Genomic DNA, 17,706 nt, shown 5'->3' with positions numbered 1-17,706 from the left:
ACTGTTTCTCTAAAATAATAATTGGTCATAGCCCGCGCCAGGAAAAGGCAGTCTCCTAATAGATACAAAACACCTGAAACTGGTGATGAGCAGTTTCCTGATAAGATCTCAAAAGTTGGGCAAGTGGGTTCAAGCACGTGCATTAAGAGGCAAAATGTCAGCGTTTAACTGGTATTTGACCTACAAACGTTCGCTGGTAAGGCAAGAATGCCTCAAGAGAGCGTGGGTACAACTCTGATAAACACTGTGCATGCTCACCTCCTAAGCGCACAAGCGGACAGCACACCCCAAGGAAGAATCAGGGGAGAAGGGACGCAAGACCCCGGAAGTATGGCCACATATAAAACCCCAAGTCAAAGGTCAAACTGCACGCAGTCTCTCCAGTCATCCGCTTGGCCCTCTTCTAAGTGTACTTGACTTCTTTTCATTCCTTCACTGAAACTTGCCTCAGTTTCTCCTTCTACCTTATGCCCCTCAGTTAAATTCTTTCTTCTGAGAAGGCAAAAGTTGAGTTTGCTGCAGCCCTGTACAGATTTGCTGTCGGTAACAACAGGACAGAGAAGCAAAGGAGAATAAAGAGAGGGGAAGAACATCTTATTCAGGAAAGAAGAGATTCACAGGAAGCCACAGGAAAGAAGGAGGGGATAATATGAGACTCAGTACTGATATTTTATCATACACTTCTGGTAAACTGACATGCTTCCAATAAGCCATTTTAGAGAAAACCAAGTTCCTTTGGTATAACAGTGGAGAGTTAGAGGGGGCTGTCAAGAGCAGGTTGTAAAGGAGGACAGCCAGCGGGCAGACTGTCCCGGCTGCTCCCCCGTACCCCACTGCCCTGTGTCCTGGGAAGCCTTTGGGACAGATTTACTTTACCTCATCCTCAAGGAGGCTTTTGGGTTTGGCTGGGACTTGAGGTTTCTGCAGAGTAGTCAGGGCCGGCAGGGTGGAGGTGAGCCTTGCTTTCTCCGAAGGCCAGCTGGGCCTACTGGGAAGTGTCTTGCTGAAGGGTGGGGAATGCCTCTGGCTTGATCGATTGTCTTGAAAGGAACAAACAAAAAAAATAACATAAAAGAGGCTCTGGATCATTTCCTGAGTGGAAGCCATTGAGATCTAGAAACTGTAAAAGCATGGGTGTCTGTCTACGTAGCCACATATGACCCACGGGGCAGTCCTTAAGAGTAAAGTGAAATGTTAGGCCAAAAATTTCAACTGCCCATTGACTTAAATGACAAAAACTGGAAGAATGTCCTCATCAAAAACATCCTTCCAGGGCAGTGATGGAAATCCAGAGGTTCAGGAGCGCCAACAGCCCAACACTTGGCCCCACAGAGGGGATGGAAGCAGCACTGGAGGCCATGGGGCAGGGGTGGGGTGCTCCTGCCTTTTAAAGATGCCAAGACCTGGGCTTAACCTGCAATGTTCAAACTCCTCAGGAGGAGCCTGGCATTATGGGTTGGAAGAGTTCCCCGGGATATGCTAAAGTGTATCCAGGTGGTGATTACTCATGTGGGTCCACCACCATGCTCCTCCCCTCAGTGATTTCGCTCCATTCACAAGGAATCTTTGGGATTCCTTTAATCCAGGACTGTCCTTCTCAGCAGGTATCAGAAAAGGAGTTCAGGCTCTGAGGCCAACTGGATCTGGGTTCTGTCCCCTCCTCTGCCATTCACTAGCTATGCTCTTTGGGCTGATTATTCAACCTCTCTGGGACTCACGTTTTTCATTTTTATTTTTTATTTTTATTTTTGAGGCAGAGTCTTGCTCTGTTGACCAGACTGGAGTGGTGTGATCTCTGTTCACTGCAACCTCTGCCTCCCAGGTTCAAGTGATTCTCCTGCCTCAGCCTCCTGAGTCACTGAGATTACAGACACCCACCACCACGCCTGGCTAATTTTTGTATTTTTAGTAGAGAAGGGGTTTTACCATGTTGGCCAGGCTGGTCTTGAACTCCTGACATCAGGTGATCCACCTACTTAGGCCTCCCAAAGTGCTAAGATTACAGGTGTGAGCCACTGTGCCGGGCCAAGAGTGTGCTCTTGAGTGAGCCACTTAACCACCCTGAATTGCAGCAGCTGTTTCCTTCTCAGGGTTGCTATGATGACTGAAAAGGGTCATTCAGCAAGTATGGTGAGTGGTACCTAGAGCAGAGTTGTGAAGAGCTGGGCTTCGGGAGCTGAGAGGCCTGGCTTGAATCCCAACTCCATCACTTAGAGAACCTTGGCCCAGTCAGTTCATTCCTCTGACCTCTTTCACAAGATTATTGAGGGGGCTAAGTAGACCCCCAGGGGAAAGCACTCATCTGTAAATTAGAAGAGCTCTGAGAGTATGTCCGTCTTGCTTGCAGCTGAATGCTCAGTGCTTAGCATAGTTCTGGTGCACTGCAGGGATTGGAGACCAGCCTGGCCAACATGAGGAAATTCTGTCTCTACTAAAAATACAAAAATTAGCCGGGTGTGGTGGTAGGCATCTGTGATCCCAGCTATTTGAGAGGCTGAGGCAGGAGGTTGAACCCAGGAGGCAGAGGTTGCAGTGAGCCGATTTCATGCCGCTGCACTCCAGCCTGGGTGACAGAGCAAGACTCTGCCTTAAAAAAAAAAAAAAAGAAGACGCGTATGCCCAGACACAAGCTGCGAAGCTGTGTCCATTTAACCCATGAGGCTGATTCCAAGCTTGGGGCTTCTGAGCACCTGTACCCGCTGGTAAAATGCCACAGTCTGGACTAGGCATGGGAAGAAGGACAGGCAGACACTGGGATCCTTGAAGGTCATCGTTCTGTACAGACTTAAGAGAAATTCCAGCATCTGGAGCACACAAGGCCCTAAAAGTGGGGACTAATCTCAGGGTTGCCTTCCCTGTGACTGTTGGGCAGGGGCACAATGATCAGGGTATGCTGGTTTTACTTATTTATTTATTTTTGGCTGCTTTCAATATTCCCCATCTAGGAAAGACGCCTGTTCCCCTGGAATGAGAAACCCTTACAGCTTGAGCTTCATTAACTGAGAGACCAGATCCCCTGCTTGGAGGTGATGGGAGTGGGAGGCAGGCAGAGGCCCTCAGGCAGCAGCCAGGTTTGCCCCCACCCTGCAATCTTGGCCACCCCACCTCCTCATGGGCCTGGAAGGCAGAGTGCCCAGGTCTGCGGGGGGGCCTCACCTACATACTCGCCCCTGGCGAAGGGCAGGGCTGGGTGAACCGGCCTGGTCTCCTGCTCCACCGGAGGCGGCTCGTAGCTGTCGTCCACATTCTCCTCGGCAGGCATCACATACATCTCTGAGTCCGAGTGCTCATCTGGATTTTCATAGTCGCTGTCCTGCAAGTGCAGATGCAGTTACTGTGCTTGGCATCCCTGTCTGTGCTGCCCTGGCCATCAGTCAGGACCATTGCTGCCTTGGGAGGCTGAAGCAGTGATGCCAAGGCTTGGAGAGGTTGCCAAGGCTAGGCAGTCGGTAAGAGGCAAAGCTGGGGTTTGAAGCAGGCATTTCTACCTCCAAAGTTTATCTCTTCGACCACTGTGCTGTCCTGGGGGGACACATGAACTACTTAACGCTATTGGGAGTTGACCCTCTGTAGATCCACAAGGAATAACAGTAGGGGATAATAAAACCTATTTTTAAAAGATAGAAAAAGGGGCTGGTGCAGTGGCTCACGCCTGTAATCCTAGCACTTTGGGAAGTCAAGGTGGACAGATCGCCTGAGCTCAGGAGACCAGCCTGGGAAACAGGGTGAAACCTCATCTCTACCAAAAATTAAAAAAATTAGCTGGGTGTGGAGGTGCGTGCCTGTAGTCCCAGCTACTTGGGAAGCTGAGGCAGAAGAATCACTTGAACCCAGGAGGTGGAGGTTGCAGTGAGCCGAGATCATGCCATTGCACACCAGCCTCAGTGATAAAGCAAGACTCTGTCTCAAAAAAAGAAAAAGAAAAAAAAGATAGAAAAAGGACCCAATAAAATAGAATAACCAATGGGTTTTATCTGTTATGAATGCTGATAACTGAAGTGAAAGTAGGTTTAATACGAAGAGGGTGAAGAGATACACAGGGCCAGCTAGTTATCTTTCAGATGAGATTTTAAAAAATTTCAAGCAGAGTTGGTAAGCTGCAGGATCAAGTCTTTAAATAGACTCAGAGTCCACTCTCTTTAGTTTTGTTTTTTTTTATTTTTTTGAGCTGGATTCTCACTCTGTTTCCCAGGCTGGAGTGCAGTGGCATGATCTTGGCTCACTGCAACCTCCACTTCCTGGGTTCGAGCTATTTTCCTGTCTCAGCCTCCCAAGTAGCTGGGATTATAGGAGCACACCACCATGCTCGGCTAATTTTTGTATTTTTAGTAAAGTGGTTTTGCCACGCTGGCCAGGCTGGTCTCGAACTTCTGACCTCAGGTGATCCACCCAAGTCAGCCTCTCTAAGTGCTGAGATTGCAGTCTAAGCCACTGCACTTGGTCGGGTTTTTTTTTTACACATTTTATTTAAGTCCATATTTAAAATGCATTGTCATGGTCTAAAGTCCAAACAGCTCAGAAGGATGTAAGGTGCAGTCTCCTTCTCAGCTTCTCTGCTTCTGCCCGTAGAGGCAAACAGAGTTACCAGGCTTCTTGTGCATGTTTTTCAGAGATAGTTTATGTATATACGGTTTGTACATACATGAATGTGGAGGAAATATTTGACTCAGGATATAAGAGTTCCTCTGGCCTCTGTATTCACCACCCCCACACTCTGCCTGTCACATTGCATGATCCGTATGTGACTTTCCAGTTGCTTTTTGGCCTGTCACCTTTCATGAACAATTTTATATAGCAGGAGTTTTTTTTCCTGTTGGTCTTTTTAAAAAAAAGAGTTGTAGGTGTACATAGTAGGTATATGTATGTATAAGATGTCTTGATACAGGCATACAACATATAGTAATCACATCTGGGTAAACGAGGTACCCATCACTCAAGCATTCATCATTGTTTTGTGTTATAAACATTCCAATTACATTCTTTTAGTTATTTTTAAATGTGCAGTAAATTATTGTAGACTGGAGTCACCCTGTTGTGCTGTCAAACACTAGCTCTTACTCATCCTAACCACATTTTCATTCTCATTAACCATCCCCATTTCCCTCCCCACCTGCTGCCCCCTCAACCACCCTTCCCAGCCTCTGGTAGACATTATTCTACTGTCTCCATGAGTTCACGTGTCTTAAATTTTAGCTCCTACAAATGAGTGAGAACATATAGCAATTTTTTTTTTTTTTTTTTGAGATAGAGTCTCACTCTGTCACCCAGGCTGGAGTGCAGTGGTGCAATCTTGGCTCACTGCAATCACTGCAATCTTCGCCCCCCGGGCTCAAGTAATTCTCCCACCTCAGCCTCCCAAGTATCTGGGATTACAGGTATGTGCCACCAGGCCCGGCTAATTTTTGTATCTTTAGTAGAGATGAGGTTTTACCATGTTGGGCAGGCTGGTCTTGAACTCCTGACCTCAAGTGATCCGCCTGCCTCGGCCTCCCAAAGTGCTGAGATTACAGGTGTGAGCCACCGCACCCAGCCAGCAAGATTTTTTTTTAATCAAGAAAGGCTGTAGGCTTCAGTAACAAGCCTGGATTTCATTCTGCGTTGAGTGGGGATCTATCTACTGAAGTCAAAAGAGCTGTGAGTGAATGCTTACTCAGTCCTTAGTACAGCTGGTATCCTCATTTTGGTTGTTTGATTTTGGGGCAAGTCATTCTCTCCTCTCCAGGCTGATTTTAGTGTGTGCTTTCTAAGTCCCCACTGTGTGCTCTTTTTCATCCAGCCAGCATGCTGTTTTCTTCTCTTACCTCTGGATACACACCAACCAATTTCTTTGCTTTACATGGGGCTGTGTGTGTGTGTGTGCAGCCAGCAGGGGGTGCAGCCGCAGTGCGTCTCAGGGAGCAGTGGCTGCTGGGCCCCAGGAGGAGCTCCATGACCAAAAGATGGGCTGAAAAGTCACCTCTTCCCCTCATTTTTTCTTTTCTTTTTCTGCAGTTGAAGAAGGAGGAACTCCTCCTTCCCAAGACTCTGTATAAACTTCAGGTAGTGTGCACAGCCCAGAGCTGGGCACAGGACTGGAGGTCCAAGGCCTAGGTTCTCATTCCACTGGTCACTGAGTAAATGCGTGATTTTCATTCTCTTGGCCTCAGTTTCCTTATCTGTGAAATGGGTATGTGGTTGTATGGAAGACTTCTTGGGTCCCTTCCAGATCTCAAACTCACAGACTGGAGCAGGCTAACATTCTGGATGAATTTGATATAAGTGAGGAATAATTATTGTGAAGAAAAGTTTTCAGGATGTCTTGTCCCTATAAGACTCAGCCCAAGAGAGAAGCGAGTGCAGGGGCCTTGCAGATTTCAGAACTGCCTCAGAGAGGAATTCTGATACAACATCTCCAGTGTCATCACGGCCAGGTCCCTCTCTCACTCTGTGGCCTCTGGAGCTCTGCTAGTGTCCTCTTGATCACAGCAAGCACCTTAGTGGTGAAGAGCCACCAAGGTCCTGAGATCTGAGGGCCTGGGTTTGAACTGTGGAACTGCAAGTTACCAAAACTGTCTATACCTTGGTCCTGGAGGCCCCCTAATGTGCCAGACACCGATTCTTGAGTTGTTGGTTTGTTTAGGGCTCCTGGGCAGGGGTCAGGCAGTCATGGGACACTGGGGAGTTTAGGGCAGAGGCATTTGTCAACCGATATGGAAACATTTAAACATTTTGACACCTGTTTTGGCTGTGTTGGTGAGTACTCTGAACACCAGCCCTGAAGGTGGGGCTAAGAACACCTACCTCAAAGGGCTGTGGTGAGGTTTAAATGGGGTCATGCATGGAAAGCTCTTAGCCAGGCACACAGTGAGTGCCGGTCAAGTCAGCCGGTATGTGGTATGTGTTGCCTGTAGGTGACCTTTCCAAGCCTGCCCTCTCTCTGTTCCCTCTGTGATGTGCGGCTGACCACCAGCATGTAATTCAGAAACAAGACTTTCAAAAGGCCTCCCATGGGACCCTAATGCCCTCCGGGTCTCAGGAGCAAATACTTACAAAGTCATCCGACCATTGTTCCTCTTCATCAGTGGGGTTCTCTGCAATGGCATGGGAGAAGCAGAAGGTACACGCGTGAGCCTCAGCTGGCCAGCCCCAGCCCGTCCACACATACCTTGCATCTGCCTTCCTTTCCCTTTGGGCTTTCTGGTGCTGTACACTTGACCTTGGGTTGGTTACTACAATCATATATTCACTTACTTTTGACTTTTTAAAAATTTTAATTTTCAAAGCATAGAGAGAAGTCCCACCAGGCAGAGCAATGTGCATCTGATCCATATGTGATCTTTGTTAAGGAACATTGCTGGGTTCCCCAGTAGAGACCTACAATTCATACTATGTGGCTTCTAAGAACTTCAGAGGACGGCGTAGTAGGAAGACCACTAGACAGGGAGTCAGACAGACCTAAGTTCTTATCCAGGCTTTGTTCCTAAGGCATTGGAGTGTGGGCAAGACCTCTAACATCCCTGAGCCTTAGTTTCCAGATCTATACAATGAGGGAATCATTTCTGTGGTCCTCTCTGGATCTAACTTTGACTTTTCTTGTGAAAAAACAAATGATCCAGTGCTTTACTATGTGCCAGACAATATTATCAGAGCTTTGTCCTCTTTTAGCCTTGCCCTCAAAGACCTTGTGAGGGGCCGGGTGTTGGGGCTTATGCCTGTAATCTCAGCACTTTGAGAGGCCAAGGCAGGAGTGTTGCTTGAGCCCAGGGGTTAGAGACCAATCTGGGCAACATGGCAAGGCCCCATCTCTACAAACGATAAAATAATTAGCTGGTTGTGGTGGTCCATGGCTGTAGTTCCAGCTACTTGGCAGGCTGAGATGGGAGGATTGCTTGAGCCCAGGGGATTGAGGCTGTGGTGAGCTGTGATAGTGCCATTGCACTCCAGCCAGGGTGAGAGAATAAGACCCTGTCTCCAAAAAAAAAAAAACAAAAAGGAAAGGTAAAAGAAAAAAAATCACCTAAACCTTGTGAGGAAACTGAAGCCTAGAGCAGATACGTCACATGCCCAAGCTCAGATAGTATAATAAATGGCAGAGCCCGGAGCTGAACCCTACGGGTGCCTTCCACGGGCATGCACAGAGCCCCCCACCCCATGGTGCTGCCTCCCTGTCTTTGAGCTCCAGTGACAGGTGCCATCCTGGGTTCTGCATGGGCATATAAAAATGGATATGACAGATTGTGGCTTCCAAAAGCAGTTTATGAGCTTTTGAATAAAATAAGGCTGAATTATGACAGCCCAGGTGAATATTTGACCTCTTTCCCTCCAAAACATATTTAGAGTATGAGAAACTTAGCATCTAGCTTATCACATAAACTGCCCTTAGAGGTTAAATGGGATTCACTCGCTGTGTAGGAATCAAATAGACACAGGCCCAGGTGACAGAGTGGCTCATGACAGCACTACAGAGGGTCCCAGCTCCCTCCTGCCCCGATGAGCAGTCACTGCCACAGAGGACCCAGTGGATATTCCTAAATTCCCCAGAACCTCAAAAGAACCTTTTCTAGTTTTATTTTATTTTTTTGTATTTCTACCCCTGCCACAGCAGACCACTGGACTCCATCCAGAGAGTCAAACATTTAGGTTCTCCAGAGGCACTAGCAAAGGAATTGCAGAGGTGAAATGGGGTCAGGAAGGAGACTGTGGGATGGAGTGGCCACATCTTAAACAATGGTGGCAGCAGCGCCCTCTCTTGGGAGAAACATGATAGGTGCTAAGAAGGAGCCTCACTCTACAAGCCAAATATAGGTCACACTTGACATGAACAGATAATAATTCTTAATATATTATTCTTTGGGTTGACTGATGCCGAATTAGAGTATACCATGATCACTGGGGTTGGCCAAGAAACTCCAGAAGAATGGGCGAATCAATCCTCTTCCCAACATGATTACCTGGCATGATGGGAAGAGTATGTTTTTTCTTTTTTTTTTTTTTGAGACAGAGTCTCACTCTGTTGCCCAGGTGGGAGTGCAGTGGCATAATCATGGCTCACTGTAGCCTCAACCTCCTTGGTGCAAGTGATCCTCCTACCCCAGCCTCCTGAGTAGCTGGCACATGCCACCACGCCCAGCTAACTTTTGTATTTTTTGTAGAAATGGTTTTTTGCCATGTTGCCCAGGCTGGTCTTGAACTCCTGGGCTCAAATGACTCACCTGCCTCTGCCTCCAAAAGTACTGGGATTAGGGGCGTGAACCACCGCGTCTAGTCAATATGTTTCTAATACCTTACGTCTGGTATTAGATCAACACTTTAGATGGCAAGAGTTCTTGTACCAACCATTTACATAGAAACCTTTATAAAATGCCTTTATGAAACCCATTTCCCTGCCTGGATAACTGCATTTGCTCCACCTTTTCCCAGTGGGGGCCTACTGTATGATCAGTCACTGGTGAAAGTAGCTGCATTAGCCATCTAACTGGTGTCCCTGTCTCCATCATCTTTCTTTTCCAATCCATTCATCCTACTGTTTCTAGTTATTTTATTAAAATAAAGGTTGGATTATGCTGTTCCTTTCCTCAAGAATCATCAGTGACTCCCTGTGGAATCAAGTCGAGGTTCTGTGTCAACACATTCCAATGCCTCCGCCTTCTGCCCCCAGCCAACTTCTGCTGCAGGCTCCCACGCTCGCTGACGGTAACACCGGACAGCTTGCTCCTCCCGCTGTGCACTCTGCTGATTCTCTGCTCTACCCATGCCATTCCCCCAGCCTGTCTTCCTTCTTCCATGGAAATCCCTGTCATTCCTCCTCCACAAAGTCTACCCCAGTCTCTTGTCATAATCAATCACTTCTTTTTCTGGGCCCTCTTGGAAGCTGGTGGCAGTGATGTCACAAGTACTTCATTCTGTTCTGTGCTGTGATTAAGTTGTTTATGCCTTTCTGTACTGAAAAGTAAGGCCTATCTAATTTATCTTTGCATCTGACAGAATTTTGCATTTGTAATAAATGTATTAATAAAAGCATCAACTAATAAATGACTTGAATAAAGGAACACTAGGGTAACAATAATAGAGTCCATTTACTGAACACTTCCCATGTGCTGGGTGCCAGACTAAGTGTTGTAAAAGTATATTCTTACAACAGCACTATGTGGTAGGTGTTATTATTATCTCTATTTCACAGTGGAGAAACTTGGTTTTGAAAGAGGTAGTAACACCTGCCTGAGGCTACATGACCAGTAAGTCTGGGAGCTGTGTTGGCTCCTGCAGCTGAAATCTCATGTGAGCCACCTAACCCTCTGCTGAGCACTTAGATAAAACCTTGGTGAAACGGGAACCCAATCCAGACATCTTGGCACATGGAGACAGAAAAGAGAGAAACATCGTATGGGATGTGGTAGAGGTGGTTTGTTGGTGCTCCCTCGATCCCTAGCTAGACTATCTACTTCTGGTCCCAACTGCAATTCACATCATCATATTCATAAAGTTACAGCCTTGTAGGCAGTTGCCAAGACTAAAAAGCACGGCGGTTCAGGGTGTTAGGCCCAAAACAGTATTTAGTTTTCCAGTGTCTCAGGAAGCCTCCCGAAGTGTACAGGTAGTTTTAGAGCCAGGCTCTCTGGGTTCAAATCCTGGCTCTATCCTTTCCTAGCTGCTTGGTCTTGGACCAATAATTTAATATTGTTTAAAGCTTCATTTCGTCACCTGTACAGCAAGGATAAGAATAGTGCTTGCATCATGTTTTCGTGAGAATGAAGTCATAGAATACACGTGAAGCTCTTAGCAAAACCTGCCACACAGTAATGCCTTAGTAATGTTACTGCCAGCTTGGGCATTGCGAAGAATGCCTCAATTAACACTCAAAACACCACCGATTCTAATTCACTCCCATGTCAATCACACACTGTGGCTACCACAAAGAAATGAATCCAAGAAAGCCTCTATTGTAGTGAGTAAAATTTGAGGGAGGAGAAGTTCAAACTTCATATGGGCCAGGTGGCTTGATTTTGTGTGTGTGATTGCATGGTCCCTGCCAGGAAGCTGAGATCCTGGGTGGGCCCCCTCGTCAGGTAAAGCCTTTCTGATGGTGTGGTTTACCTGGTTTGGGGCTTATGCTCCATTTGCCATGTCATAATCCCATGCCACACAATAGAGGGACTCCTCCCCTTGCCTGGCCCAGGTTCCAAGATTCCTGCAGCCCTCCCCGGCCTGTGGGCACAGCACCAGGCATGAGGAGATGTGAGAATGGCCACAGTGGCCCCTATTTGGGCTTAGGCTCTGGAGTTAGACTGCCTAACTCAGAATCCTTATTCTGCCATTTTCTGGGAGTGAGATCTTAGCTGAATTGCTTCACCTCTGGGCCTCAGTTTCCCTTTGATAAAATGGACATTATTAATTGTACTTAGAAGAGTATCTGATATAGAGTAAAGGGGTCAATGAATGTTAGCTATCACAATGAACTTACTGTCTCTGCAAGTCTCAGAACAATCTAAAGCATAGGTATTCTTATCCCCAGGTCAGGAATTGGAGGCTCACTCAAGTTACAAAACTGTTCCAAGTTCACACAGTGCTTAGGGGGCAAAGCCAGGATTCCAACACAGGCCTAAAGGACCCCAAAGTCTGAGGTCTTCTCACCAAGCCACGCTGCGTAATACAAATAAAGACTTAAGGACAAGAAGAATGACCACATGAGACTGAGGACAACCCAGGGCCATGTAAAGTTTCCTGAGAAATGTCTCCACACCTGGGATCATTGCCAGGAGCTGGGAAAGTTCAGAGAAAGGTGTGCTCAGTGACAGCCAAAAACTTGCCTGAGGCCATGTGCTCGACGGGGGACTGAATGGGGCCTTGAAGGCGAGCAGGATTTAGGGGCGAGAATAAGGATGAAGGAGGGTGTCCTCCTCCATCACCTGAGACAGGGGTTCATGTGCCAGCCCCAGAAGCAGGGCTTAGAAGCAGATGTGTGCAGAACATGTGCTGGGCTGGAGAGGGAGAGGACCAGGAGATTCTGCTGAGCGCTCACACAAACCTGATGTGCTGCCAGCCAGGGGGGGCTCCAGCCATAGTGGACACCGCAGGCTCCAGTGACAAGCTGAGATGGGGAGCTGATGAGGATGGTGTTTAGGAACTTGGGCATGGAGAGACAAAGGCTGATCCAGACTAGGGGGTCTTGGGAATGGGAAGGGATGGCTGGAAGGACAGTACAGGACTCTGGTGGTGGCTGGGGCTAAGGGATGTGAATCCAGCCTCTCAGTTCTGAGTCAGCAGGAGCACCGGAGCCCCTGGGGCAGATGCTGGAGGCATCGCAGCGTGTCTGACATTCTGCTTCAGCTTCGGCCCTGATCCTGCTCTGGAGGCTGCCGGGCCACCAGACCCTGCCCATCTCTCACCCGACAGAGCAGGTGGTGGCATGCAGGGAGCCAGCGGGAAGACCGCAGCAGGACACAGAAGGAAGGAAAGAGGGAGGGTGGGCCGGTTGCGGTGGTGGGGACAGACACCAAAAAGGAACAGAAAGCAGAACTACAGAGGCTGCAGGGAGGAGGTGGGTAGCCAATCCCACCAGTGCCACCCTGAGAGGGGAAAGGGGCATGATTTAATGTGGGGAGCTGAGGACAAGGGCCAGATTCAGGCTGGCTTGGAGAGGTGTTCTGAGTCTAAATACTTAACAACTTAGGCTGGGCATGGTAGGCTCACACCTGTTATCCCAGCACTTTGGGAGGTTGGGGCAGGAGGATCGCTTGAGCCCAGGAATTTGAGAATACCCTGCACGACACAGTGAGACACTGTCTCTACAAAAATGTTTTAGAAAATTAGCCAGGCATGATGATGTATGCCTGTGGTCCCAGCTACTCAGGAGGCTGAGGCAGGAGGATTGCTTGAGCCCAGGAAGTTGAGGCTGCAGTGAGCCACAATCACACCCCTGCACTGCAGCCTGGGTGACAAAGTGAAACCTCGTCTCAAGAAAAGAAAAAAGAAATACTCATCCTAGAAACTCCCTTTGTCTGTATGTTTATTCATCCCTTCACAGGATCATCAACAGAAGGGTGGGGGTACAGTCATGGGGGACACAGTCTTGGCTCAGCCATCACTTCACTGTATGACCTCGGGAGTCACTTTGCCTCTCTGGTCTCCAGTTCTTCCTAAAATGAGAAGCTTGGATTGGGCAATCTTTCAGGACTTTCTAAGCTTTAAAATAACTTTGAGCCCAAGTGTCATTCCTCTCTTCTTAGTTCCCTGTGGCAGGACTGATGTTGGATATAGCTCTCCCATGTCAGGGTAAGGCCAATACCACCAGGGGAGTGTGAACAGGGAGACAGAAAACCAGGTAAATTCTGGCTCCACTAGGAGCAGCAGGGCCATGGCGAAAGCAATGTTAAATCTCACTTCTTTAGTGGACGAAGGATCTTTATGCATACCCTATACTTCTGTGTGGGCTTTTACCCAAGAATCCCTGTCTAAGTGCCTTCTTTGCTCTGGATTAAAATTTTTTTCACGTGAGTTTTCCCCCCCCCCACCCCACATTTGCTCTGATCTCCTCCCTGCATGATAGCAGACCTAGAGGAGGAGTCACAGGTGGACCTCCAGGAATGCCACCCATCAGAGCGCTGGACATCAGAGCCCAGGAGTGCAAGAGAGGGGCTCTGTTTAGTTCTGACTCCTCAAGGACTTGAGGGGTAACCAATGGGGCATCTTCAGTGATCCCAGCAGACTCTTGGGCATCATGACTGATCTCCCCCGGACCTCCGTCCCCAGACAGACCTCAGACTTCAAAGATACAGAAGACTGTTTAACTGTGAAAGCTCAGAAACTAGGAAGCAAGTTTTTGTGTTAATGTCAGGAGCTCTAATGTCTTTAGAATAAGAAGAAATGTCCCCCAAAAGCACAAACACCTGAGCTTGGGTCAAAGCAAGGAGCAGTGAAATGGGAGTCTGGGATGGGTTTTCCTCTTAGTGGTTGCAGTCACCTTGGACAGGATAGTTAATGTCCTTGAGACACATTTTCCTCATCTGCAAAACCGAGATCATAATTTCTATATAACGGTGCTAATGAGAAGATTACATGAGATATGTCTCTGAAGAGCTTAGCTTAATGCCCAGAACAGGGTCAATACTCAACAGTTTGGATATCATCCCCTTCCTGCAGCAATGCCAGATGCCTGGGGCAATGCACTCTGCCCATTGGGCCAGGAGGTCCTTAAGGGCGATGTTTCCTCCTTAGGCAAAGACTGAACTGGGATTGCTGGGTCTGAACTGAAAGCAGCAGGCTCCACACTGGCCTAACCTGCATCCCTGGAGAAGACCCAGGTCTCCATTCTTCGTGTAATTCAAGCTTTGTCTTTCTGTACTCTAACCAGGGAAGGGCCTATGGCAACTCTTACTGATCTCAGGGGGAGGTTGCTGGCCCTTTCCATCCTCTGTTCTCTGAAGGTCAGCATCACCAAGGTCAACACATTCTTGGCTTAGAGGGTTTGGTGGAGCCATTTGTTTCCAGAATTGGAAAGAGGACATAAATCCAGCATCTAGGGGGAAAATGGCTGGAGCATTTCAGGAGCCTTTGGTGGATCAAGTGCTCCAGAGAGCACATAATCAGCCTCCCAGGTTCAGGAGGTCTGGTGGGCTCTGGCCTCCACACACTAGGGTTTCCAAGGTCCTGAAGACTCCCCAGGTTCAGGAGGAGCTCTCAGAGCTGATTTCTGAGCCCCCAGGCATGCAGCTGTGCAGAAACCCCAAGGCTCAGGGGAAGCAGCTGGAAATGCTCCTGGGACGTGAACTGGGGTGTGGGAGAGAACGGCAAGGGAGGACGCTAACTGCAGGTGGTGATGGTGGTTTTGGACCATTTCCAGGGATTCAGTGTAAGAGCAGGGGAGACTGGGCAAGGCCCCACTCATCTGGCAAAGCAATAAGATGCATTTCTGAGACCCTGGAACATCAGTGGATTTGCAGGGGTCAGGGGTTGAGGGAGTAAAAATCTACTTGTCTTTCAGTTCAGGAGAGGCAACAGGGACAGAGATGGTGGTTTATAGCAGGGTTTCTTAAATGTGATTTACATTCAGATCCCCTGGAGATCTTGCTAAAATGCAAATTCTGATTCAGTAGTTCTAGGGTGGGCCCAAGATTTCTGCACTTGTAGCAAACTCCAGATGAGGTTGATGCTGTTGGGCTGGGAATCACGCTTTGTGTTGTAAAGGCTTACAAGAACCTGTTGGGCCACACTTCTGCATTCCAGGAGAGATTAAGTACAAGTGTTCTGACATCAAGACTATTTGGAAGGTTCTAGGAAAGGGAGCAGGTGTCTAAGGTCAAAACAGAGAACACTTCAGAGCATCAGGGAGATTGGAAGATGTAAATTCCTAAAGAATGTTAGGAGAGGCTCACTTCATCACTGGGCTCTAAGCCCCAAAGATCTGTGTTTCTATAAGAGTGCAGAACAATTAGTATTAGAGGGGACCTGACGGATCTTCTGGTTCAGGCCTGCATAATATGGATGAGGCGAGGAGCACGGGATGCCCAAGGTTACGCAGCCAGTAGGTGGCTAGACACTGGAAGACCTTGTGTGTGGGCTCAGTGGTTTGCAGTTCCTCTTGTTGGTGATGTAGAGCCATGAAAAGATTTAAAGAGAATTTTATTTCAGAACAGCTTTCTGGTGGAAGTTGAGAGGACCACAGGCAATCAGGAATTAAACAGATTACTTAGAGCCTTCTGTACTAGGACAAACAAGAGATGATGAAGGCCTTACCTGTAGCAATGGGAATAGACAGGGGAAAAATATTTAAAATGCAGTTAAGAGAGAATCAATGAGATTTGGAGATTAATTTTTGTAGAGGGTGAGAGAAAAGGAGGCATCAAGGTTGATCCCAAGGCGTGTGGGTTAGGCAAAAGGATGAATAACAGACGGATGCTACCTCCCTTTTCCCCAAGCAGAAGTAGAGGGAAAGGAGAGGGCCTGGGTGAGGGGATGAGCAGGCAGACAGCTGAGTGTGAGGGGACAATCAGGAGCAATGTTCACCCTGAAATCAGATATGTTAGTCCACTTACGTTTCCAACAATTGACTCTGAACTCTTGGCATCTGTGTCTGGCATCTGTTTCCAGCATCTCTGATGCTGTTGATTCATCTAAAAGTGACAAATATTCCTGCCCATTTGTCCCCAAGTCCTCCAATCAAATGTCACCTTCTCGGACAGACCTTCCCAGACCACCTAAGCTCTTCTCCTACCCCACACTGATTCCCCATCACGGCACCCTGCCATTTTCCCTCACAGCAGTTACCATGCTTGCTAATGTATATTTACCTGTTTGCTTTATTGTTTCTTATCTGAGTCGTCACTAGTCATTCAACACTGTAAGGTCAGGCACTATATTTTGTTCCCCACTCCAGATCTAGCACAGTGAGAGTCACACAGGATACACTCATGAAACATGTGTTGAATGAATCAGAAAATGTGAGAAACAGCTGAAGCACCTGGAGATGTTTATCTCAGAGAAAAAACCACACAAATGCCCTAACTTCTTAATTCTCTCCTTTGAAGTTGCACAGGACAACTCTATTTCTATTTTGCTTAATATTTTTTTCTTATATTTTAAGAGATGGGTTCTTACTATATTGACATCGTCTGTGCCTAGCACATGGAAGACGTTTAATAAACGTCCAATAAACAGATGAGTGGATGGATGGATAAAAAACTACATCTCCACGGTAGTCAAATGCCTAATAGATTTAGTCATTCTTGAAATTTGGGAAAAAGAAAATTGGAAAAATACCTTTTGTTTTCAAATGAAGATAGCATCTTTTCTTTTCCATAAGCATAAGTGTAAATATGAACATTAAATTAGTCAAGAGTCAGTTAAAGTATCTGAGAAACACTCTTACCTGAAGCGTAGTCCCTTCGAGGAACACTTGGAGGTGCTTTGACTTTTAGCCTGGAGGTAACAACCATGAGACAAAAGGTCAGTGAGCAGAACAATGAATGTCAGAGCCAATGCTATAAGCTGATATAGAGAGAATAGATGACTACTAACAGCATAATGGCTTCTTTTGGACTCATCAATGGACAGATTTGATGTATCATAAATGTAGTGAAGCCTTAGTCAGAGGTTTTCCACTTCTCCCCACCTCCCCAGTGCAAGCACAGTGTGGCTATGACTTGGCAAAGGTGAAGTTAGGTGGAGAAGGGCTCAGAGAGGTCAGAATACTACAATGGTAATCACTGAGTTCAGAGGTTCAAAGAAGGTGAGTGTTGATTGGTTGGTAAGGCAAGTGCCGACAGGAAGATAAGGTAAGATGAACTACATTTTAGTGGCTTACAAATGTTTAACAGGAAAAAAACAGTTACAGTAAGCATTTTAGTTGTAGATTGGGCTAAAATTATTTTTGCACCATTAAAAAAAATGCAAATAAGCCAGACACGTTGGCTGATTTCTGTAATCCCAGCACTTTGAGAGACCAAGACAGGAGGATTATTTGTGCCTAGGAGTTCAAAACCATCCTGGGTAACGTAGTGAGACTTCATCTCTACAAAAAATAAGCAAAATGAGCCAGGCGTGGTGGCATGTGCCTGTGGTCCCAGCTACTTGAGAGGCTAAGGTGGGAGGACGGCTTGGGTCCCAGAGGTAAAGGTTGCAGTGAGCCGTGATCACACCCCTTCACTCCAGCTAGGGCGACAGAGCGAGATGCTGTCTTTAAAAAAAAAAGCCAAATAAGTGAACAGTGAGTGTCTTAAGATTGGAGATTAT

The 17,706-nt window shown here is 47.3% G+C and overlaps 1 protein-coding gene across 2 annotated transcripts in view; it reads right to left on the bottom strand.

Annotated features, from left to right (window-relative positions):
• Positions 1–17,706, bottom strand: part of BLNK (B cell linker) — a 72,226-nt gene that overhangs the window by 31,994 nt on the left and 22,526 nt on the right. For both annotated transcript variants that reach the window (XM_012439456.2, XM_012439457.2), the window contains exons 3-6: positions 16,844–16,893; positions 7,030–7,070; positions 3,157–3,313; positions 877–1,040 (exon numbers count right to left, since the gene is read on the bottom strand). In XM_012439456.2, coding sequence (XP_012294879.2) covers positions 877–1,040; positions 3,157–3,313; positions 7,030–7,070; positions 16,844–16,893 — 412 coding nt within the window. The remainder of the gene's footprint in view (positions 1–876; positions 1,041–3,156; positions 3,314–7,029; positions 7,071–16,843; positions 16,894–17,706) is intronic.

The sequence above is a fragment of the Aotus nancymaae genome, unplaced genomic scaffold, assembly GCF_030222135.1.
Source record: "Aotus nancymaae isolate 86718 unplaced genomic scaffold, 86718_ANA_hifiasm-v0.15.2.pri h1tg000010l, whole genome shotgun sequence".
Taxonomy (NCBI): domain Eukaryota; kingdom Metazoa; phylum Chordata; class Mammalia; order Primates; family Aotidae; genus Aotus; species Aotus nancymaae.
This window is presented reverse-complemented; position numbering and strand designations above follow the sequence as displayed.